The sequence below is a fragment of the Acanthochromis polyacanthus genome, chromosome 14 (assembly GCF_021347895.1).
Source record: "Acanthochromis polyacanthus isolate Apoly-LR-REF ecotype Palm Island chromosome 14, KAUST_Apoly_ChrSc, whole genome shotgun sequence".
Lineage (NCBI taxonomy): Eukaryota > Metazoa > Chordata > Actinopteri > Pomacentridae > Acanthochromis > Acanthochromis polyacanthus.
The window spans coordinates 7,806,191-7,829,814 of record NC_067126.1 but is presented as its reverse complement, the minus strand read 5'-3'; the positions used below and the strand labels follow the sequence as shown (position 1 = coordinate 7,829,814).

Sequence of the window (23,624 nt, the reverse complement as noted above, 5' to 3'; positions counted from 1 at the left end):
CAGTTGTCAGCGTCGACCCCGAGTTAACCTCCCTAAGAGACGAGCTGAGCGATCGAATGTCTTCATGCCTGTGTCAATCTGTAAATCAATACTCTGCTCTCGCTTCTTCAGCTGAACATTTAAAAAAAGAAACTCAACTAGACTTGAAAGCCTGACCCATTGTTCACCTTAAGAGCTCAGTAATGAAACCATGAAATCGTGCCTCTATCCCTCCGCTTCATCCTCTGACTGCAGTAAAATGTCTGACAAAAGCTCTCATTAAAGCAAAATGAAGGTTTGCTGATATCTCGGTAATAAATTTGTGATTGTGGGTGGCTTTTTTGTGACATTTATTTGACAGCCACAGCAGAAACGGAGAATGAAAATGTTCTGGAAAGAAAGCAGGGGAGTGATTTGCACTGGTCGAAGTTTCTGGTCGAAAAATAATCAAACCTGAGAGACGTTTGAAAAATTAAAGATGACTGAACAGATGTTAGATCTGTTTTCTGTTCTGCTCGTTCGTCATCAAGAAATCTAAGACAGATTCCAGTTCAGTGTGGAAGCATTAGGAGAGTATAATATTAAATTTAAAGACATCACCTCAGACTCAGGGAAACTGTCAGAATAATGACAGGTTAATGACAGAATAATGATATATAAAACATAAACTACAGACATTCTGAAGGAATCTGAGCCCTTTAGACCACAGTTTCCTCCTCACGAGCTAACTAACACCAGATGACATACAATGAAATAAAATAAAATATAAACTATTAAAACATAGACAGGCAGATAGGTGAAGAGCAAAATAGATGTCAAAGTTCATAAAAATTGAATTAGAAAATTAAAAAATGAAATAATAAATGATGCATTGAATAGACTAAACTGTCTAGTCAGAGATCATTAAGCGTCTGAAGAGACTTTGTCATGGTGCCCACTTACCATCCGTCTACTGTCTAAACACACAATAACCTAGTTTTTGTCTTTGTTGTGAACAATTTCCTTAACCCATAGTCAGCCTCAATAACAACAATCGATCAATCATAAGATAGAATGAAATTCAGTGCACGTTTTTCCACATCCCGATTAAAAGCGAAAAGATTTATGAGCACTGACACTGATGCAATATATAAAACATAAACTATAGACATTCTGTAGGTATCTGAGCCTTTCAGACCCTTCTGACCACAGTTTCCTCCTCAGTAGCTAACTAACCCCAGACAACATGAAATGAAATAAAATAAATGAAATCTAAATGATAAAATACAGATAGGTAGATCGGTTAAGAGCAAAATGGATGTCAATATTCTCAAAAACATAATAAGAAAAGAATAAATGAAGTAACAAACAAAGCATTAAATATATAAATAAGTTTTAAATAGAGAAATCAATAAATAACACATTCTAAGAAGAACTGAGTCCTCACCTTGGACTAGATGCTGTTTTCTCACCCAAAAACAGCCCTGAAAAGATTCTACAGGGAAACCATTGTACTAGAAACGCATGCAAACATTAGTTCCACTCTAAAACTGCATGAAGTTCCTGCAGAAACTGGATGACGGGAACTTTAAAGTAAGAAAATCAGCTCAATATTCAGGTTCAAAGAACAGAATTCATCGCCCAGATGTCACACTTTGCAGTTTTTCATTGACTTTGGAGCATTTAAGTTGCTCTGACAAGTTTGATAACAACAGTTTATCTCAACTTCATTTATTACACGTGGGCTGGCCGGAGGTCATTAAAGGCATTATGGAGGATGTTTTCTTTTGTTTAATTTGTCTGATTCACATAAAATGAATATACTGACCTTTAGTGGACTTGTATGTATGGTCTCTAAAAGAATAATAAATTAAAAAAAATAACTGTGGACATGGCAGGACCTGAAAAACATCAGCCAATCAATGCGCTCGGACCGAGGTGTTTGGTTTGCTCCCTTTCCTGTCAATCAAAAATCTTCCGGCTCAGGCCTAGTTACGTAGATTACGTATGCCTTGGACTTACGTGTTTTCTGTATGTGTTGCTTTGGTATAGCTTCGTAGTTAGCTGGCGACTTGTTTTGCTCATCTTTTTTGACATAATGGCAGATAAAGATCCAGGGGGACCCAGCCATAAAAGACAACTTCATGAGTGCTACGCAAGTTTCTGGAGGGGGGCGTTTCTTCGTAAATGTTAAGAGGGGGGAGGTTAGAGGGGGGGCGAGGGAGAGGTTGTATGTGCATGCGCATGCTACATTCAAAGTCGTAGGAAATTAAATTTCCTCTAATGCCTTTAAGCTTCAAAGAAGACTTTGTCATGGTGTCCGTTTACTATCTTAACACCCACAATACTCTCTTTTTTCTTTATTGTAAACAATTTCTTTATGTCATAGTGAGCCTATAACAAATAATAATTAATTGTTCAATTGGATTAAATATAGCGGATATTTTTCCACATCCTGATTAAAAGTGAAAAGGTTTACGACCACCAACACTGATGTAATATATAAAACATAAACTACAGACATTCTGAAGGTTTCTAAGCCCTTCAGACCCTCAGATCCTTCTGACCACAGTGTTTCCTCCTCACTCGCTAACTAACACCAGATAAAATAAATAAAATAGAAAGTAATGGATGGATGTATGGATGACATGAACTGTTTGATCAAAGTCTGTAATATTAAACCTTTTCCACCATATTCTAATCAAATGAGATGCACTTTTGTTTCACCAAAGCTAGAGGACCCACTCTACATCAGAAGTCATCTCCACGGAGTAATCCACATCTGGTTCCTACTTTCATAACCTCAGTGTCCTTATCAATTCTGCAGAAGCGTCTGTGTTATAATCACTTAAATGCAGCGTTTCAGTTAAAGTTTTGAGGGTTTCGCTGTAACACACAGTGGTTTGGTGCTGTGTCACCTGAACAGGAGCGTTTCCTCACAGATTGAACCCTGGTGCAGAACTGACTGACTCTAATTGGTGTCAGCTACTGAGAAATAATGTCACAGTGGCAGGCAGCCTTTCTGCTGTGTTCTCACTCCTCTGAAGCTGTTGAGGTTTTACAAGTTGGGAAACAGCAGCAGCATCAAACTGCCGGTGGTTCTTTGAGAGGAAACGAGGCAGAGGTGACAACGCCAGAACATGTGGGGCTTAAAAATACAGCTGCAGAAGGCGATTCTAAGGTCCTGAGGGACTTTATTTGGGTGGTTTTCTGTCTTTTAAAAAAAAAAAAAAAATGTCTGTGAGCAGGTTGTGGTTGTGGTTGTGGGTGTGTGGGTGTGTGTGGGTGTGTGTGTGTGGGTGTGTGTGTGTGTGTGTGTGTGTGTGTGTGTGTGTGTGTGTGTGTGTGTGTGTGTGTGTGTGTGTGATCTCTCAGTAAGGGATAATTCACTGCGGTTCCAGGTCATTGCCATCAGAGGTTGTGCAGCCGGTAATAATGTGATACTTTATCAGTCCCTGAGGGGAAATTGTCTTTTTTCTTTTTGTGGGTCTCTGAGGAGAAGTTAGAATGGAGGATCAGCTGCAAGTTTCTTTCAGGTGAATGCAAAATGGGGTCTGAGCCCAGGACCCAGGTTGTGTTGATACAAGTCTTATCACTCCAGCTGTACATAACTTTGGCAGAACTACCCCTGAAATCCCACTATTTCCAGTTCCAGTTCTGATACCACTATAAAAATACTTCAGTTCCATGAATGTGTTAATCATCAACTCTTTTATTGAAGTAATAAAAAAAGACATCACTGCTATTTAAGACGATATTCTGCCCAAAAGTATAAAACTATAAACCTTATACGGCAGCATTAGCATTTTTACTACAGTGCCCAGCTGTCTGAAATATGAAAAGCGAAGAAAAATAACAAAGAGCCTCAGTAAGAACTGTGGAACGCAGCTTTCAAGTGTTTAAGACAAACAATATCGTATAATGAAACTCGTATAATGAATGTGGGGACTTTGATGAGAGTTTTTGTAAGATTTTCTAAACCTCCGAAAAGTTTTAATCAACTCGTTGTGCTGGTTTACTTTGCACTTTTCTGTCCTGCTGCATATCCTCAAGTTTTAATTGCAAAATGACCGCAGACCGCATCCAGATCACATTACTATTGCTCTGCGAACCGAAACAAACTAAGTTATTCTTAAATGTAAAGGTATGCGTTTACATTTAATGGACTATTTTAACAGAAAAAATTTGACAGATTTTGGTGGAGATGTCCTAAGAACAATCTTACTGATTAGAGTCAACCACAGCAAACTTAAATGATTGATACTGGCAGGACGTTAGCTCTGACCTTCTTTTTTGGACATCTGTTGTCACGTGGTTAAACAAAACAAATGCTGTAGTGTTTGGTTTTCTAGACCACTAGGATATAATAGCACTGCCCAAGTTGATCTCAACTTGATTTAATACATGTTGGCTGGCTGGAGGTCATTAAGCCTCAGAGAAGACTTTGTCATGATGGCCGCTTTTTATCCAAACTCCCACAATGCTCTCTGCTCGCCAACAAAGAACTGTCAGCCTCCATTGTGATCGCTGCAGTGGGCACAGTTCACCAGCAATGACATTTCACAAACTGCATATTTTAAACAGCTTCCTTAAAGCTGCTGTCTGGAGTTTGAATCGCAGCATCTCCCAAAACACTGTTGGTCCCTCCCTCTGATTTCGCCCCTTTATTTGTGCACGCGCGCAGTACCTGACAGGAGTGCCCGGAGTGCTGCAGCATCTCGCCTGTTTTGCTGTTTTCCACTCTTCTACATTTAGTACATTTAGTAAATAATAAAGGAATTACGTTAGAATGCTGTATTGAGTCTAACTTGTCCTAATACCAAAATAACATGAATCTGCTAGGACTAACGAGTAAAGTTTCAATATGTGATTACACTCGTGTATCCCTCTCGATGACGTTGTTTATCAAACTTAGTGCATTTACGCGTGTATATGTGTTACATTGTTTATTTATTTCTATCTAGAGTTCAGAATTGCATGACTCCTCTGACGAAGAGTATGTCCCAGATGCCCCAACATCTTCCTCCAGAGGTCGGGCATCTAAACGAAGCCGTCAGCCGGGCTATGGAGGCCGTGGTCGGGGAGCGACGCGAGCACCCCGAGCCAAAAAACGTCCTGCAGTCTCTTGGCCTGACAAGCCGTGGGATTGGTAACTTTTCTGGAAGTTGCTGAGCCCTGATACTCTCTCCTCCACAAGCAAAACTAATGTGCGCGCGGTTGTGTAGTGCGTAGCTCGCCCACCTCTGCATGGGCTTGCTTGCTGTGCGCGTAACCGTTGATTGACAGCATGACAAAGCTGAAGCTCGAACTTGATTGGTCGGCAGCGACCGGCGCTTTTTGGAATAACATGGGGGTCTATGAGAGGAAGGCGGAGCTCAGGAATAAATTTTCATATCGCGTTATACTAACTTTATATTATAGTATCGAACTACACTAACACATTTAAGTTTTGTTAAAAAATGATACATAAATTGAAAAGAGACGGAAACTCCGGACAGCAGCTTTAACCGACAGTCAGCCTCATTAACAATTAATAAACGTTTATTCTTTAGATTGAAGGAAATACAGTGAGTATTTCTCTGCATGCTGATTAAACAGATTTTAAACCACTGACATTGCCTTAACAGTTGATGTTTTCAAGATTACCTCACCTTTAGTTAATATATGTTGGCCGGTCGGAGATCATTAAGCCTCAGAGAAGATTTTGTCATGGTGTCCATTTAGTATCTTAAACTCCCACAATTCTCTCTGCTTGACAACATAGAACTGCCCATCTCCTCTGGTCACCACAGTTAAACTAAAATACTTGAAGTATGCAGTAAAATGGAGCAGATACTAAATAATAAGTTATTTGGATCAGGAGAAAAGAGCTTGACCAGGCCACTCCTGGACATTAATGAACTCCCATATTACCATAACAGGAAATCAAAATTAGTACTTACATTTGCTATTTGGAAACAACAAAATACAGTCCATTACATTTGTTCCAGTCAGAGGTCATTAAGTCTCAGAGAAGACTTTATCATGGTGCTCATTTCCTATTTATACTACCTAAACTCCTACAATGTTCTCTGCTTGATCAGGCCATCCCTTCACTTCAGTGATGTCTCACGTTGCCACACCAGCAGGTCACAATTTCGATTTTCTGCTTTAAATCAGTCTGAAAACAACGAGATTTAGCAACCTGAAGTACAGGAATGAACAAGCAAGGAAAAAAAATAGGCAGAGAGGTTTTTCTTTACAGACTGAAAGGAAACTAAAGTGCAGGAGAAGTAGAAGCCATAAAGGAAAAGAAAGAAGGCTGCTTGTTACCAAAGTCTGGGCATAATAGGCCTTACTGAGTGGGAGAAAGAGGCCAGAAGAGATTCAAAAAAGAAAAAAAAACAAGGTGAAAGAGAAAGAACAGGACAGAGAGGGAGGCAGAGGACATAAAGAATATGACGGTCAAACATGGACGGCGACAAAATAGCCTCGAGATTGAAAGATGTGCAAGAAAAAGAGGCGAGCGGAGAGCGATGAGGACGGTGAGGAGGCGGCGATGGCTGGCGGTGACCATGGCGACATGGAGCATCGTGGATGAGTCATCTCCTCCCAAATAATAAAAGTCTGGATGAGGTCGTCCCTCACCTGTCGCTCCAAGAGGGGGAGGACTGAGAGGAGTCGGGAGAGGAGCGGCCTAAATGCTCCATTGAGAGCCAGGATTCGATGGTGGTCGTGATGATCCAGCTTTAATCCCCTCAGCTACGGGGCTATTTTTGTCGACACCCTGAGGCTGGATCCCAGGGAGGCGACGACACCTCGGCCACGAAGAGAGGGTTTAAATATTTGAATTCATAAATATGGGCTCATGTGCTCTAATTTCTGTATATTTACATTCGGTGTTGTTAAGATTTGTGCCAAATTAAGGCCCTAATTGTCTTTAAAATGAGCATGAAGTCCTTAAATCCACCTTTGAAAAGCCTCATAACTGCTACAAACTCAGTAGATGCAATTTAGGTTTCTTATCCTGTGCCATCTAAACTCAAACAAGACAGATATGAAAAATCAGGCAGAGAGGTTTTTGTTATAGACTGAAAGGAAACTGGTTCTAAGAGCAGAATCATGGTTGAATACAGTAAATTTGAATGGATTGGTACTAGCAGGAAGCTAAGCTGGACATTTTCCTTACAACTCTTATCACACGGACACGAAATACAAGCAGCTAAAACAGCTATTTCATACACCAGTGGGATGTAAAACAATCTATTTCAGCTGGATGTAATACATATGGGCGGGCCGGAGGTCATTAAGCCTAAGAGAAGACTTTGTCATAGTGCCCGTTTGTTTTCTAAACTCCCACAATGCTCTCTGCTTGCATTAAAATTCGGGAGAGAACAGTGACTAAGAACAGAGGTGATTCAGTGAGTGTTGTCAAGTGAAAACCAAGGAAAAAAAGGTCATCTTTCTTTGTGTTTTTGGTGGAGTGGGAGAATAATGCTTGCTTTTTAGCAAATGAAGCCAGCTATTTACAACAGAACACAAGTCAGGAAACATGTCTGTGTACTATCTCCGATTTTGAGTTCCCTTGTCCTTTTTGAGAAGTTCATATGGTTTCAGATCTGGGAATTTTTGTATTTTAGAAGTAAAGAGGATTCAAGGGTTCAATATCTCTCAAAATGTAACTCCCACACCCATGAAATTTGGTGTGGACACACAAGAGACTTTTTCCTTTAGATCTGAAGGACTTAATGTCTCCAAATAGGCCTTTTTTTTAAAAAATTATCAGCCGTTAAAATGGGGGAAAGGGTAAAATTTTAACGAGTGTGGTTCAGAAAGTTCTCCTAAGTGTGCACTACGTTTCAGAAATTTGGGGTCACTTAGAAATGTCCTTACTTTAGGAAGAAAAGCAGCTTTTTTCAATGAAGATAACATTAAACGAATCCAAAATCCAATCTAGACATTGTTAATGTGCTAAATGACTATTCTAGCTGGAAACGGCTGATTTTTAATGGAATATCTCCATAGGGGTACAGAGGAACATTTCCAGCAACCATCACTCCTGTGTTCTAATGCTACATTGTGTTAGATAATGGTGATGAAAGGCTCATTGATGATTAGAAAACCCTTGTGCAGTTATGTTAGCACATGAATAAAAGTGAGAGTTTTGATGGAAAATGTGAAATTGTCTGGGTGACCCTAAACTTCTGAGTGTATATACATGAATGTGTCCATGCTTTCTACCAAAATACAGTCTTTAGTGAACATTTTACCAGCTTTGCGGCCTTTATCATCAGTAGAATTTGATGCATGGCAAGTATGACAAGTTAGCGTTTTCACTTTGACATGAAAAAGCAGGTTTTTGTAAATTATCTTTAATAAGTCAACTTAAATTGACCATAATTTAATGCTGAAAAGCAATTAAAAGAGAAAACTTCCAACATTTTTGTATCGATTGTATTAATTGCATATGATACATGCTAGGTCATTTTACCTCTACTTATTTTTTATTGCATGTAAAGATGGAATCATTCCTTTATCCTTATTTATTTTTGCTTAAAATAAGGTGGCTAACAAAACCCCCCAACTTTTTTTACGCTTGTCTTTATGAAAATAATCACATGTAATTACCGATATCACCTGACATCAAATGTTTTATCTTGACATTTTTCAGCTACACTGCCCGGCACTAATTTACATTAATATTTTTAAAGAAGACAGGAGCCCGAGCAGTGTCAGAACTCAAATACACCCGAAGATAATTAGACCTGATCCAAAGTGCAGCAGACCAGAACAGATGGCACGAAGCTCTGTCAATTAAACTGACCAATTAACAAGCAGCGGTGGAAGGAAAAGCAGCTTTACAATAACAACTTCACAGAAACGAAAGTTAGTTTGTGTGCACCAAAGACAAACTCATTAAATAAAGCCTGAAAGTCCTAATTCCATCTTATGCAATGACAACAAAAAGTCATAAAACATGAAGATGCAGCAGAGATTTGATGAGGGCAGAAAAAGAGACCTCACGTGGGATTGATCCTTTTTCTCACGTTATTGATGCTAGAATCAGCTATCAGCATCTCTATGAGTATTATTTAAACAGATGCTATGTCATAATACTAATTAATACGGCAATTCGGGCCTTTTTGAACTTGTCAGACAGCATTGTAGAAGTTTAGGTAGTAAATGGGAAACAGGCACCATGACAAAGTCTTCTGTGAGACTTCATGACCTCTGACCACAACTGGGCACTTTGACTTCCTGGGAACAGTTACTGTATTTTTTTTTTTTTGTAAACAATTACCTTTTGCATCATACATTTTTTATAGTTTTTTTCTGTGCTTTTTTTTTATTCTTTGGATACTCAATATTTATGAGCAGATCTATCAATACTGTACTTTTTTTTACAGTGTTTCCTGTACATATTATTTTTGCAATGTTTTTGTAAGTTCAATATTTGTTGTCTCAGTATTCTGTGAAATTAGTTAATCACAGCGCCAGGAAGAGACACAGAATTTTATTATTTACTAAGAATTTCATTGCACTGACAACTTGTTTATTTCTCCAAATGAAAATGAAGCCTTTGGATCCTTTGGCTTCATCGATTAATTGATTATCAAAATCAGTTTCAATCATTTTTTGCACTTTTGAAAGGGAAAAAAAGTCAAAATTGTCCCATTCCAGCTTCTTTTAAAGTTTGTACCGAACTGGCCTGAACATAAAACTGATTAGATGAGAACAGAAATGGCACAAGGACCAAGTGATTAGATTTTGGCAGTGATGCAGCTTATAGCCTGGATCCACAGATTTGTTAAAGATTTCTGTATCATTGTGAGATAGCGGCACGGCATCATTGTAACTGGTGAACACTAAGCCAGCTGCCTGCTGACGATCACATGATTGTGATCCTACTACAAATCTACCGCTGCTGACTTATCAGAACGTATCTGTTGGAAATGATACAAGGAACAACTGATTAAATTCTGGGGGTGTTTCTGAGTCCAATCAACTCCTGCCGCCTGCTGCATATTTAGGTCACATGATTCAGTATTTACACATAACGTGCACATGCAAAGTCATTTTGTTTGTCAACCACAACCTTGGCGGAGTACTGCGCTCTGAGTGCTTTTCTTGTTTCTACTGTTACTTACATGTTTGCACCGAGGTCTGAGAGAAATCACATTTCAATCTAGTCTACGTATGCCACAATTGACAAGAAAGTTAACTTTGGCACTTTGTTTTTTTAAGCTGCTCTCTAAATACTTTTTTCTCTTCTTTCCATGTCTGACCATCATATTCCTCTCTGACTCTACCTTTGTGAATTGATGCTCTCTGTGCTTTTTTTGTACCTTTTAAACTGACTTATACAAGAGATGACCTCTATGGATCTATAAATAAGCTCACCTTGATGCACAAAACGCGTATCTGCCTCCTTGACGTTAATGTATAGAATAGTCTGTAATGTGATTTACATCAGCAGCTGAGTGGCTGGACGTCCTACAGAGTTATATTTAGAGGCGGATGCTGCTGCTGCATGACGAGCAGATGTGGTTTCAGCTCCACACCTGCAGCTCAGGCTTCAGATCTGGACGTAGATGGAGCATGTGGTCGGTCCGAGGCGGTTCTGAAAGCCTCCGGCGGCGCTTCATCTGCATGAGTCATTCCATTTATCGGTGTGTGGTCACTGTGTAATCAGCTTTTTAGAGGCTGCCAGCACACCACTGCAGCCCCGCCTAATGCTTTTTATTACCAACTACCGTTACATTAAAACTAATAGTCTGAACGCAGACAAAGACAAGTGTTGTCCTGGTGTGTCATTAGTTTCTATTCATATCAGAGAAATAAGCTGCAAAAACCACAGGGGAGAATTAATCGATTACTTTTCATAAAACTACATTATTTACCAAACTTTGATGAGTGTAAGGATAAAAACACAACAACACACCTGTTCAGACAACAGTTTTATCTGATGTAAAGTTTAATTAGTAATTGATCAGTGGACAAAGATTTTTTAGAATCAGTTTGAGTGATTCAAGAAAAATTGAAAATTTGAATATTTGTTGTTTCTATCCTCCTCTATGATAATAAACTGTGGACTTCAGGAAACACTGATCAACATTTTTTAAAACCAAATAACTCATTTATTATTTGAAAAAAATGATCAACAGCTTAACCTTGTGAAATTTTTAAGTTATCTTTTGTACTTTAAAGAATTGTAATGTTTGCATTATTCCCCCAGGCTTTTTATCACTGATATCATACAAGAAGTGATGAAGTGTACAAACTTGGAGGGACTGAGAGCAGTAACAGCTGGAGGAAAAGAGTGGAAAATGTCAACAATTTGGATGTTGACATTCTTCTGTTGCTGTTCTGTAAAATATTCTTCTTTTTTAATCATCAAAATCTGTTATAAAGTGAAAAATAAACATATTTCAAACATGAAATCATTCTTATGTGGACAAAAATATGATATAAACAATAATACAAGTGATTATGCTGAACCAAAATGAAAAACAAATGTCATAAAAACACATTGATTCTTATAGAGGTCATTTTTCCACTTATGGAAGAGTGTAGGATCCAGTGGCCCGTGCATCTAAAGGTTACGAGGCCAATAAAGGCAGACATTCCTCTGTAGAAATGAATCATTAAGGACATAATGTAACAGAAAATGCAGCAGAAAAACTGCACTGGGTGTTTTTTTTTTCTACTCCGACACACGAGGATTTACTGCAGGCTTAATGAAGTCAGATCTGTTTTGCGGACCGGTGACTTGTGGCTTTTACTTTCACTTTTTTCCTCTTTCATCTCATTATCCGCCGCCGCTTATCTGGAATCAGGTCAGCAGCAGTTCTGCTCTACTAATGTCTGATCTCCTGAACTTGTCCCTGAGGGCGAATTACTGGAAGAAGAAAAAAAACACAAATTTTAGCCGCCTGTATCCACAATCTTTGGTTTTTTGGCAATTACACTCAGCTCATGACCATACACACGTGGACAAAATTGTTGGTACCCCTCAGTTAAAGAAGGAAAAACCCACAATTCTCACTGAAATCACTTGAAACTCACAAAAGTAACAATAAATAAAAATTTATTGAAAATTAAATTATCAAAATCAGCCATCACTTTTGAATTGTTGATTAACATAATTATTTAAAAAAACAAACTAATGAAATAGGGCTGGACAAAAATGATGGTACCCATAACTTAATATTTTGTTGCACAACCTTTTGAGGCAATCACTGCAATTAAACGATTTCTGTATTTGTCAATGAGCGTTCTGCAGCTGTCAACAGGTATTTTGGCCCACTCCTCATGAGCAAACAGCTCCAGTTGTCTCAGGTTTGATGGGTGTCTTCTCCAAATGGCATGTTTCAGCTCCTTCCACATATGTTCAATGGGATTCAGATCTGGGCTCATAGAAGGCCACTTTAGAATAGTCCAACGCTTTTCTCTCAGCCATTCTTGGGTGTTTTTGGCTGTGTGTTTTGGATGGTTGTCCTGTTGGAAGACCCATGACCTGCGACTGAGACCAAGCTTTCTGACACTAGGCAGCACATTTCTCTCCAGAATGCCTTGATAGTCTTCAGATTTCATCGTACCTTGCACACTTTCAAGACACCCTGTGCCAGATGCAGCAAAGCAGCCCCAAAACATTACTGAGCCTCCTCCATGTTTCACCGTAGGGACAGTGTTCTTTTCTTCGTATGCTTGGTTTTTGAGTCTATGAACATAGAGTTGATGTGCCTTACCAAAAAGCTCCAGTTTGGTCTCATCTGTCCAAAGGACATTCTCCCAGAAGCTTTGTGGCTTGTCAACATGCATTTTTGCAAATTCCAGTCTGGCTTTTTTATGAGTTTTTTTCAGCAGTGGTGTCCTCCTTGGTCGTCTCCCATGAAGTCCACTTTGGCTCAAACAACGACGAATGGTGCGATCTGACACTGATGTACCTTGGCCTTGGAGTTCACCTTTAATTTCTTTGGAGGTTGCTCTGGGCTCTTTGGATACAATTCCAACGATCCGTCTCTTCAATTTGTCATCAATTTTCCTCTTGCGGCCACGTCCAGGGAGGTTGGCTACTGTCCCGTGGGTCTTGAACTTCTGAATAATACGAGCCACTGTTGTCACAGGAACTTCAAGCTGTTTAGAGATGGTCTTATAGCCTTTACCTTTAAGATGTTTGTCTATAATTTTTTTTCGGATGTCCTGGGACAATTCTCTCCTTCGCTTTCTGTTGTCCATGTTCAGTGTGGTACACACCTTTTCACCAAACAGCAGGGTGACTACTTGTCTCCCTTTAAATAGGCAGACTGACTGATTATGAGTTTGGAAACACCTGTGATGTCAATTAAATGACACACCTGAGTTAATCATGTCACTCTGGTCAAACAGTTTTCAATCTTTTATAGAGGTACCATCATTTTTGTCCAGCCCTGTTTCATTAGTTTGTTTTTTTAAATAATTATGTTAATCAACAATTCAAAAGTAATGGCTGTTTTTGATTATTTAATTTTCAATAAATTTTTATTTATTGTTACTTTTGTGAGTTTCAAGTGATTTCAGTGAGAATTGTGGGTTTTTCCTTCTTTAACTGAGGGGTACCAACAATTTTGTCCACGTGTGTAGATCGACTGCAGCTTGACAAAACTCCTCGTATTGGTTTAGGTTAAAAGTTTGTTCTTCTTGTGAGAAATTTGCAGCTTTATGTTCACAGTCTGGTTGGTCTTCTGTGTGAATGTGTCGTAGCTAGATCCAGAAACCCTCGATTAATGTAACAAATTGATAAGAAGCTCTTTCGCCTGACTTTTAGCAAGACAAATAAGTTGAACACATCCAGACTTTCTTTGTGTGAGTCGGCTCGACGTTAAAACTAAATCCCAGTCAGTACAGAGGTATCATGAAGGTGGATAGCAACTTTTTTTGTTCACTCAGGTTTTCTTCTTCACATAAAAGGAAAATCTAACATGTCATGGGCACAAAATAGACCAATCATGTCCTACTTCAGTCAATAGGTTGTTTTAATGTAGAACAACATTTTAATGTAGAACAACATTAAAAAAACAGTGAAATAAACGTGACTGATTGAATATTCTCTGTAATAAATACCAATGGAATAATCAATGTTCTGATCAGTGTTCTATCGCCCGCAGGAAATCAAACATAAAAACATATTTATATGATTTCTGCATCTTCGGCTGAATACATGTCAGGTTTCTATAGCAACACGATGCATACAGTGTGTGATACTGTGGTATCTGATCTGAGACATGTATTACTTAATAAGTTAGTAGAATGGAATCTGTTTTGTTTGTTCTAGTATGTGATATGAGTTGCTTGTTATATGTGGTGTCTGCTCTGGTGTGGTTCTTTGTCTTCTGACCACAGATGGAACCTGAACTACATGTGTGACTAATTCTACCCATGTCATTGGAATGCGTTCTCCTGTTTAAAGAGCCCTGTTGGAGGAGTTTTTATAAGGGTTCTTCTGTCCAAAATTGTGATTTAGGGGCTCTTCAGTTGTTGTAGAGTTTGGGGGTTGGTTGACGATGCTCCCTGCTTTCCCATATGGTAGGCGATAGAGAACCAAATGGTGTGAACCCCCCTACATGTTGAAAACCTATAAAACCTGATTGCTGACCATGGTTCGAGGAGGAATCAATTGGCAGGCTCCTCCACAGGCAGATCATGGCTCCTGATCAGATGCTGTCTTTTACATTCTGAGAGATTCTCTATTGGCTTTTGGAATCCTCCACAGGCAGACCAAGGAGCCTGTTCAGATGCTGTCTTTTTAAAATAAAATTATATCATATAAAAGCAACAGTGTCACCGGATGTGTTATTCAACCTCGGCACATCCAAGAGAAACCACCACAATACTGTAACTACACGGCTTCATTCTGTGGTTTTAGTAACGTACAAATCAACAGGTTTAAAGATAAAACAGAATCTGAATCACGAAGAGAATCATCAGGAAATGATTTGGTTAAAGGGAGACAGGACTCTGAACAGAACCTGATCTGGACCAGCATCTGTTACCCTGAAGATCTAGCCCTGCAGCATCAGTTACCATGGAGATCTAAGTCTGCAGCATCAGTTACCATGGAGATCTAGCTCTGCAGCATCAGTTACCATGGAGATCTAGCAGGTCAAAAGACAGACAACTTCATGACACTGAAAACTCAACATACATGCTAGCATGTTAATCTCACTACGTAGTTCAGCTCTCAGAAAACCAAAAGACATCCTAGATATGTTGAACTGGAGTCTACATTCACCAGTTGATGTCATGCTCTTATTTTCCCTGACTCTAAACAAAGAAGAAAAAAAAACATGGAGACGCTTCAACACCTTCAGAGTCGAAGGTGTTGATCTTCTTTTCCTGCTGGAACATCTGACAGAAAAGACAAGTCTTCTGATGTCTGTTCAAACACACCAAGTCTTCTTTAAAATGTGCATATAACGTTTATGTCTAAAGCAATAATGACGTGATGACAATATTCAAACATTTTTATGGGACCCCTGGACGGTAACATTGATTGAAATCCTTGTACATAAAGTAGTAGAAGTTTTTCATAAGTTGTCGCTGCATTAATGGATCCTCAGACTAACTTCTATCTACAGCTCTGATTCATCCACAGAGAATTAAAGATGAAGCCACATCTCTGTTTCACCAGAACTCACCAAAGCTCCGTTCTTTCTAGTTGTAACCTTTGAAGTCCAACAACTTCTACAGTATTCTCTCTTGCTGTTATTTCAGACATGTCTGAACAATCCTCACCCTGTTGAGTCTCTACATGTTGGGCTTATGGGAAATAGCATTGATCAAAGGCGACGATGAAACCTTTGAAACACACGAGTCTGTCACAAAATGAAACGTCATGTTTTTTAATTCTTTTGTAGATTTATTAAAAGGTCTTCTAGAAATACGACAAAAGCTACTGCATTAAAAATATACCTACAGAAAAGCCAATATTCATTTCATCGTGCTTTGACCATTTTCACCTCAGTTAGGAACTTTTGGTTTCTGCCTACAAGCTTCTGGTTGTATCTTTGATTCCTCTGGACAGACATTTTACAGTTAAATTACATTTCTTGTCTTTCTGAGTCAGACTTGTTTCTTCATTGGTTTTTGATGGTTTTACGCCTGGACTTATGGTCAAGGTGCTCATTGAACCATTTGTTTACCACGTCTAATGTGTGTTTGGTCTCGTTGTCTTGCTAAAACACTCAACTCTGTCCAAGATCAACCTTCTAAATGATGATTTTAGGTTTTACTGATTAATGTGGAGGCAATTCTCATCCTCCGTTACTCCATTTACTTTGTGTAAAGCTCCAGTTCCATGAGGATGATACTGCCACCACCATGCTTGAAAGCTTTCTAGATCTCCAAAACTGATGATTCAAGTTGCTGTATGTATATTTTTGACCCAGCACATTTTGTTCCAGAAGACCTCTAACAATTCTATGAAAGAACCAAAATACCTGATTGTTTTTTGTTACAAAGATTCGTGTGTTTCAATGATACTAGCATAGAAAAGTCAGTCATAAATTCAGGTCTGTGATGGTCTTTGTAGTTGTGCCTTGTAGGTTTACTTGGTTTTGCAAAAGAGCCCAAAAGATCCAGTTTCACTTTACTTCATCTTCCTTTTCTTTGAATCTGATTATTAGATTAAGGAAAGAAGAAGCAGAAAGATACATTTCTACAACAAGTAGCACAAAACAGGGGAAGTGGATTGTTGTCGGAAGATAGATTTGTTTTGTGATCCAATTTATTATGATCAAACCATGTAAAGAGGATGGATTTGTATCTTTATTTCTGTGGTCAATTTTTAATTTCAAGTAATAAATTCACCCCTTTGAGAAATGATAAGCATCCGTAGAGATGTTCATCCAATCAAATCTTTCCTCACTGATTCATCGGTTATGTTTTTTATTCTTTCTTCTGCAGATTACGGGTGGCCTCTGCCCCTAGATCTGTGTCCCATCTGGATCTACCTAGACGTCCTGTTCTCCACGGCGTCCATCATGCACCTCTGCGCCATCTCTCTGGATCGGTACATCGCCATACGGAACCCAATCCACCACAGTCGCTTCAACTCACACACCAAGGCCCGCATCAAGATCATGGCAGTGTGGACCATCTCAGTGGGTGGGTACTCCATGAGCACAACCAAACACCAGCTGAAATTAGACTAGTTTCTTCCTTGAATCACTCAAACTATCCATCTTTGACCGTGTTCCAACAAACGTGTATGGTTTGTAGTGATCAGAGGTACGCAGGAGTTGTTTTTGTTTGTTTCCATTAGATCACAGCGCGAGTTGTTGTGTTGTAAAAAAAAAAGTTGCAAAAAAGTTCTGCAAAGGTTTAGCAATGTTTTGTTAATGTTTCTAACAACATATATGATTCTTTGCAATGATTTTAGTTTGTTTACATAGGTATTCAGCTGGAACTGTTTTCTTCTAAAAGAAAAAAAAAGTCCTGTGCAAGTTCTGCAATGTTCTAGTAAAGTTTTGCTCATGTTTCTTACAACAAATACGGTTATTGGTGATCTGAGGTACACTGGAGTTGGTTTTTGTTTGTTTCCACAGGTTTCTGGCTAGAATTGATTTTGTTCTAAAAACATTCTAAGAAAGTTCTGCAATGGTCTAGTACTGTTTTGTTAATGTTTCTTAAATGGTTATTCGGGACCAGAGGTAGGCTAGAGTTGCTTTTTGTTTGTTTCCACGTGAACACAGCTGGAAACATTTTGTTCTAGAAATGTTTTGAGAAAGTTCTACAATGTTATAGTACAATTTTGCTGATGTTTCATAAAACAAAAAGTTATTAGTGATCTGAGGCATGCAGGGGTTGTTTTTGGTTTGTTTCCACGTGATCAAGATCTACAAACCCAAATCCAATGAAGTTGGGACGTTGTGTTAAACATAAATATAAACAGAATACAATGATTTGCAAATCATATTCACCTATATTTAATTGAATACACTTCAAAGACAAGATATTTAATGTTCAAACTGATAAACTTTAATGTTTTTAGCTAATAATCATTAACTTGGAATTTTATGGCTGCAACACGTTCCAAAAAACTGGAACAGGGTCATGTTTACCACTGTGTTACATCGCCTTTCCTTTTAACAACATTTAATAAATGTTTGGGAAGTAAGGACACTAATTGTTGAACCTTTGTAGGTGGAATTCTTTCCCATTCTTGCTTGATTTGCAGCTTCAGCTGTTCAACGGTCCGGGGTCTCGTTGTCGTATTTTACGCTTCATAATGCGCCACACATTTTCAATGGGAGACAGGTCTGGACAGCAGGCAGACCAGTCAAGTACCCCCACTCTTTTACTACGAAGCCAAGCTGTTGTAGCACGTACAGAATGTGGTTTGGCATTGTCTTGCTGAAATAAGCAAGGGCGTCGATGAAAAAGACATTGTTTGGATGGCAGCATATGTTTCTCCAAAACCTGTATGTACCTTTCAGCATTAATGGTGCCTTCACAGATGTGTAAGTTACCCATGCCGTTGGCACTAAGACAGCCCCATACCATCACAGATGCTGGCTTTAGAACTTTGCGTCCATAACAGTCTGGATGGTTCTTTTCCTCTTTGGCCCGGAGGACACGACGTCCACAATTTCCAAAAACGATTTGAAATGTGGACTCGTCAGACCACAGAACATTTTTCCACTTTGCATCAGGCCATCTTAGATAAGCTCGGGCCCAGAGAAGGCATTTCTGGGTGTTGTTAATAAATGCCTTTTGCTTCGCATAGTAGTTTTAAGTTGTACTTACAGATGTAGCACCGAACTCTGTTTACTGACACTGGTTTTCTGAAGTGTTCCTGAGCCCATGTGGTGATGTCCTTTACACACTGATGTCAGTTTTTGATGCAGTGCCGCCTGAGGGATCGAAGGTCACGGGCATTCAGTGTTGGTTTTCGGCCTTGCCGCTTACATGCAGTGATTTCTCCAGATTTTCTGAACCTTTTGATGATATTATGGACCATAGATGATGAAATCCCTAAATTCCTTGCAATTGTACATTGAGGAACATTGTCCTTAAACTATTTTCTCACACACTTGTTCACAAAGAGGTGAACCTCACCCCATCTTTGCTTGTGAATGACTGAGCAATTCAGGGAAGCTTCTTTTATACCCAAGCATGGCACCCACCTGTTCCCAATTAGCCTGTTCACCTGTGGGATGTCCCAAACAGGTGCTTGATGAGCATTCCTCAACTTTCTCAGTCTTTTTTGCCACCAGTCCCAGCTTTTTTGGAACATGTTGCAGCCATAAAATTCTACATTAATGATTATTTGTTAAAAACAATTAAGTTTATCAGTTTGAACATTAAATATCTTGTCTTTGTAGTGTATTCAATTAAATATAGGTTGAACATGATTTGCAAATCATTATATTCTGTTTTTATATATGTTTAACACAACGTCCCAACTTCATTGGAATTGGGTTTGTAATGAGTTCTAGAAGTGTTTTGCTGATGTTTCTAACAACAAATATGATTATTAGTGATCTAAGGTATGCTGGAGTTGATTTTTGTTTGTTTACATGGAGTTCCAGCTAGAATTGTTTTGTTCTAAAAACGATGAGAAAGTTCTACAAAGTTTTAGTAATGTTCTGCTAATGTTTTAACAACATATTTGGGTGTTTGCAATAGTTTTTGTTTGTTTCCAGTGGGTTTCAAGCTATAACTGTTTTGTTCTAAAAACATTCTGAGAAAGTTCTTGCAATGTTCTAGTATAGTTTTGCTAACATTTTGTAAAACAAATATGGTTATTTGTGATCTAAGACATGCTAAAGTTGATTTTTGTCTGTTCCCATACAATCTAGATTTGTTTTGTTCTAAAAAAAACATTCTGAGAAAGTTCTATAAAGTTTTGTTAATGTTTCTGACAACATATATGGTTGTTAGGAATGTTTTTAATTTTATTTTGTTTACACAGGTATCCAGCTAGAATTGTTTTGTTCCAAAAACATCCTGAGAAAGGTCTGCAATGTTCTAATACAGTTTTGCTAATGTTTCTTAAAAGAAATGGTTATTCGTGACCTGAGGCCTGCCAGAGTTCGTTTTTGTTTGTTTCCACAAGATCACAGCTAGAATGGCTTAATTCTAAAATTGTTCCAAGAAAGTTCTGCAAAGTTTAAGTAATGTTCTGATAATGTTGCGCTCAACATTACATCACAATGTTAGAATAAAAACAGACTCTACAGGCTCAAAAATAGGATCCAACACACTAAATATAGAGTAAATTAAATAACCCTGAGCATCTTGTTTAATGTATTTTTGCTCGGCAGACGTGCAGCCTCTCTTTGTCTTTCCTGGTTATTGCCTTCACACTTTGTTGTTTTTTCACAGAAACCTTCAACACAGCAGCAGCTTTTCTTACACCAGAAACACTCCTGTGGTTCACAAAGGTGCTGTTTGAATAAATGAACAAAGCGTAGACGAACAAATCCAAGCAGAACCTTCTGAAAAACAACCTGAAAAGCCTCTAATTGGATTAACTATTGTATATTTCAAGGCCAATAATGAGCAGCAGCATGTCGGAGGTGCAGACGTTTACACTGTGCTTCATTAGTTTCTCATTTTCCTGCAAGCGAATACAAGAGAACAGATTAAAGAACATGTTTGTTCAGATTTATCTTAAAACAGCAGTCTGTGCAGGGAGGGAGTTCTTAGTTACTTTTGTCCATTCTGGATATGAAGGAGCCCGACCCTAAAGCAGTTCTATTGTCATAGAAAAGTCCTCTAAGAGTTTATTTATAGGTGATGTGAGGCTTTTGCGGTGGTACAACACTGTAGATGATCTTTTATATAAACACCTTATTTTCACTTTTTACCTTCCTGCTCCAACAGACAGACACACTGGAACACTGAATAAATTGTCTCCTTCTGTTGGTTTTTAAAACCCCAAAATCGATGCTTTCACGTGTTAAACAAGCTGATCATCTGCTGATCATCTGCAACTCATGTAGTCATTTTTCTAATAGTTGAAGCCATTTAAAATGATTTTTTGCAAGAAACCGTTAACAAAATGTCAAATTAAACGATAAAACACGGCTCTTCCTTGATAAACTGTGTTTCCAATGTACTGTATTTTTTGCAGATAAATACGTTTTTGGGAGCATTTTAATGGTAGATAGAGGTCATCTTCAGTTTAGCCAGTAAAAATGATTATCTAATGTTTGCATGGGATGTCATTAAGTGTAAAAGACAACAACAAAACCCTCTCTGGTCAACGATATAATCCCAGCACAACTCTGTGTCACATATTTAGAAAGTTTTTCTATAAAAGTATTTTTCTTGTTTGTTTTGTTTGTTTTTCGTCAGTTGTTGTGTCCTCTGTGATAATCTATTTTGTGGTCGTGGTGAAACAATTATCCATTGTTTAATGACTTCTACAATTACAATTTGCTTCAATAAAACAAATCTTCTAGTCTCTGAGTTCGAGTTACCTGAGAGAGGCCACAGTTAAACCGACAACACCGTGAAGGAAAATCAAGAAAAAGCAAATCCAGTAATCATACCAGCAGGAAGTCAGTCAGCCCCTCCTGAGATGCAATTTTCCACAAGATACAAGCAACGTTTATGACGCCATCTAATTCTTAATGGAGGCCAGAGAACAATCAACTCCCTGTAATAGACGTCTGCCCGCCTGGCTGCTCTCCAGCTGTTCAGGTCAGTGGACCTCGATGAGCAGGAAATGTGATGATAGAGCTACAGCTGATGGACCAGCTCGCAAACAAGAAGCCAAAATCACGAACAGCATGAAGATTTCAGCTGGAAATCTTCAGGAAACATACCATCAGATAGCATTTGACTGAAGCTGAACTACCAGAAACCACTTCTTCCCGTCCTGATTGATTTGTTTTCCCCGTCATTAGCCGACATGCTTTCACACTAAGCTAATTAAGAAGAGAAATGGTAGAAAAGTGGAGCTTTTCTGCAGGTGGCAGCGAGCCCAGCGCTTAGATTTTATCAAATTAATGGATGTCAGGAACATTGCAGCTGGATGTCAGCGCTGTTTGGTTCTCTTAATGATTTACAGGAGACGTAACCGAGTTTTCAAAGATAAAAGACAATGCAAGCAGCCGGAGCAGTGACTCAGATGTCAAATCTGCACAAGCCAGTGATAAATGAGGAAATGTGACATCTTTATTCTGGCCCAGTTTCAGCAAAACGTGCACCTGAGGGTTCAATCTGAGTTCAGCGACAAAGAGAAACAAATCGCCAACAAAGACGCAAAATTACCGCAGAAAGACACAAAACATCTACTTGTGGACACAAAATGACCACTGACAGACTACAGACAGAAAAAGTGTTGCAAAACAACCCAACAGACCCAAAGCTGTTGTCTGCAAAACGACTAAACAAAGTAGATGCGCAAATTTACCAGAAGAACATGCAAGAGGAACCACAAAAAGATGCAAAATAATCAAGAGAAACAAAACAGACATGCAGACACACAAAACCTTATAGAAGAGACGATGTTGCACAGGCACACAATACAAAAAAAGTCAAGCAGAACAACTACAAAACATCTGCTTACAGACACAAAATGACAACACACAGACTGAAAGACTATAAACAGAAGCAAAGTGATGCAGAACAACCATGAAGACACAAAACTGTGGTCTGCAAAACATTTTCACAAAAGTGCACAAACTAGTGTCCTTCAACAAGGACAACAAAACAACAAATAATCAAGAAAAACACACGAAAAGACACAAAAAAATTAAAAAAACAAACGACACAAACAATTACAACAAACAAAAAACACAAACACTGTGGTTTACAAAACAAAATCACACAAAGATGCAGAAACTTATTTACTAGAAGAAGCAGAACAATCACAAAAAAACCCTAAAAAACAGCAAGAGAGAAACACACTGAAAGACACAAAAACCAACTACATAAAAATCTACTTAGTGACACAAAACTATTACAGAGACCGAAAGACGATAGACAGAAGCAAAGTGATACCCAACATACAAAGAAACACAAAACTGTGGTCTACAAAATATGTACAGACAGACACACTAATGTAGATACAAAATCACTACAAGAAGATCATAAACAACTACAAAAATGCTAAATAATCAAAAGAAGCACACACAAAGACCCTAAAAACAGAAAAAATGACCATAAATGCAAATAAAACAGAAAAGTTTTGCAAAACAACTAATTACAAAAAAATCTACTTAGTGACACAAAATGACCATAGAAGCCAAAACAGTATAGACAGAAGCAAAGTGATGCACAACAACCAAAGAAACACAAAACTGTGGTCTGCAAAACAACCACACAAAGATGCACAAACTAATTTACTAGAAGTAGCACAAAAAAAACACAAAAAATGTAAAAACAACCAGAGAAACACACAAAAAGACAAAAAACTACTGCAAACAGAGACAAAATGACCACGAATGCACAAAAAACCACAGAAATATCTTGGAAAATAACTACAAAATAACAAAAAGACACCAAATAATTATAAAAAAATCTACTGAGAGACACAAAACAACCATAGAGATCAAAGGAGTAAAGACAGACACCAAGTGATGCATAACAACCAAAAAAACACAAAAGTGTCGTCTACAAACATAAAAATAAACACGATCTGGATGTAAACACAACGTTTGCTGACCTCCAAGTTGCAAGTCCAACAAAAAAAA

General features: G+C 38.4%; 1 protein-coding gene across 1 annotated transcript in view; it reads left to right on the top strand.

The window, feature by feature from the left end:
* Window positions 1-23,624, top strand: part of htr2aa (5-hydroxytryptamine (serotonin) receptor 2A, genome duplicate a) — a 105,018-nt gene that overhangs the window by 48,922 nt on the left and 32,472 nt on the right. Inside the window, exon 3 of the mRNA XM_051958842.1 lies at window positions 16,882-17,082. Coding sequence (XP_051814802.1) covers window positions 16,882-17,082 — 201 coding nt within the window. The remainder of the gene's footprint in view (window positions 1-16,881; window positions 17,083-23,624) is intronic.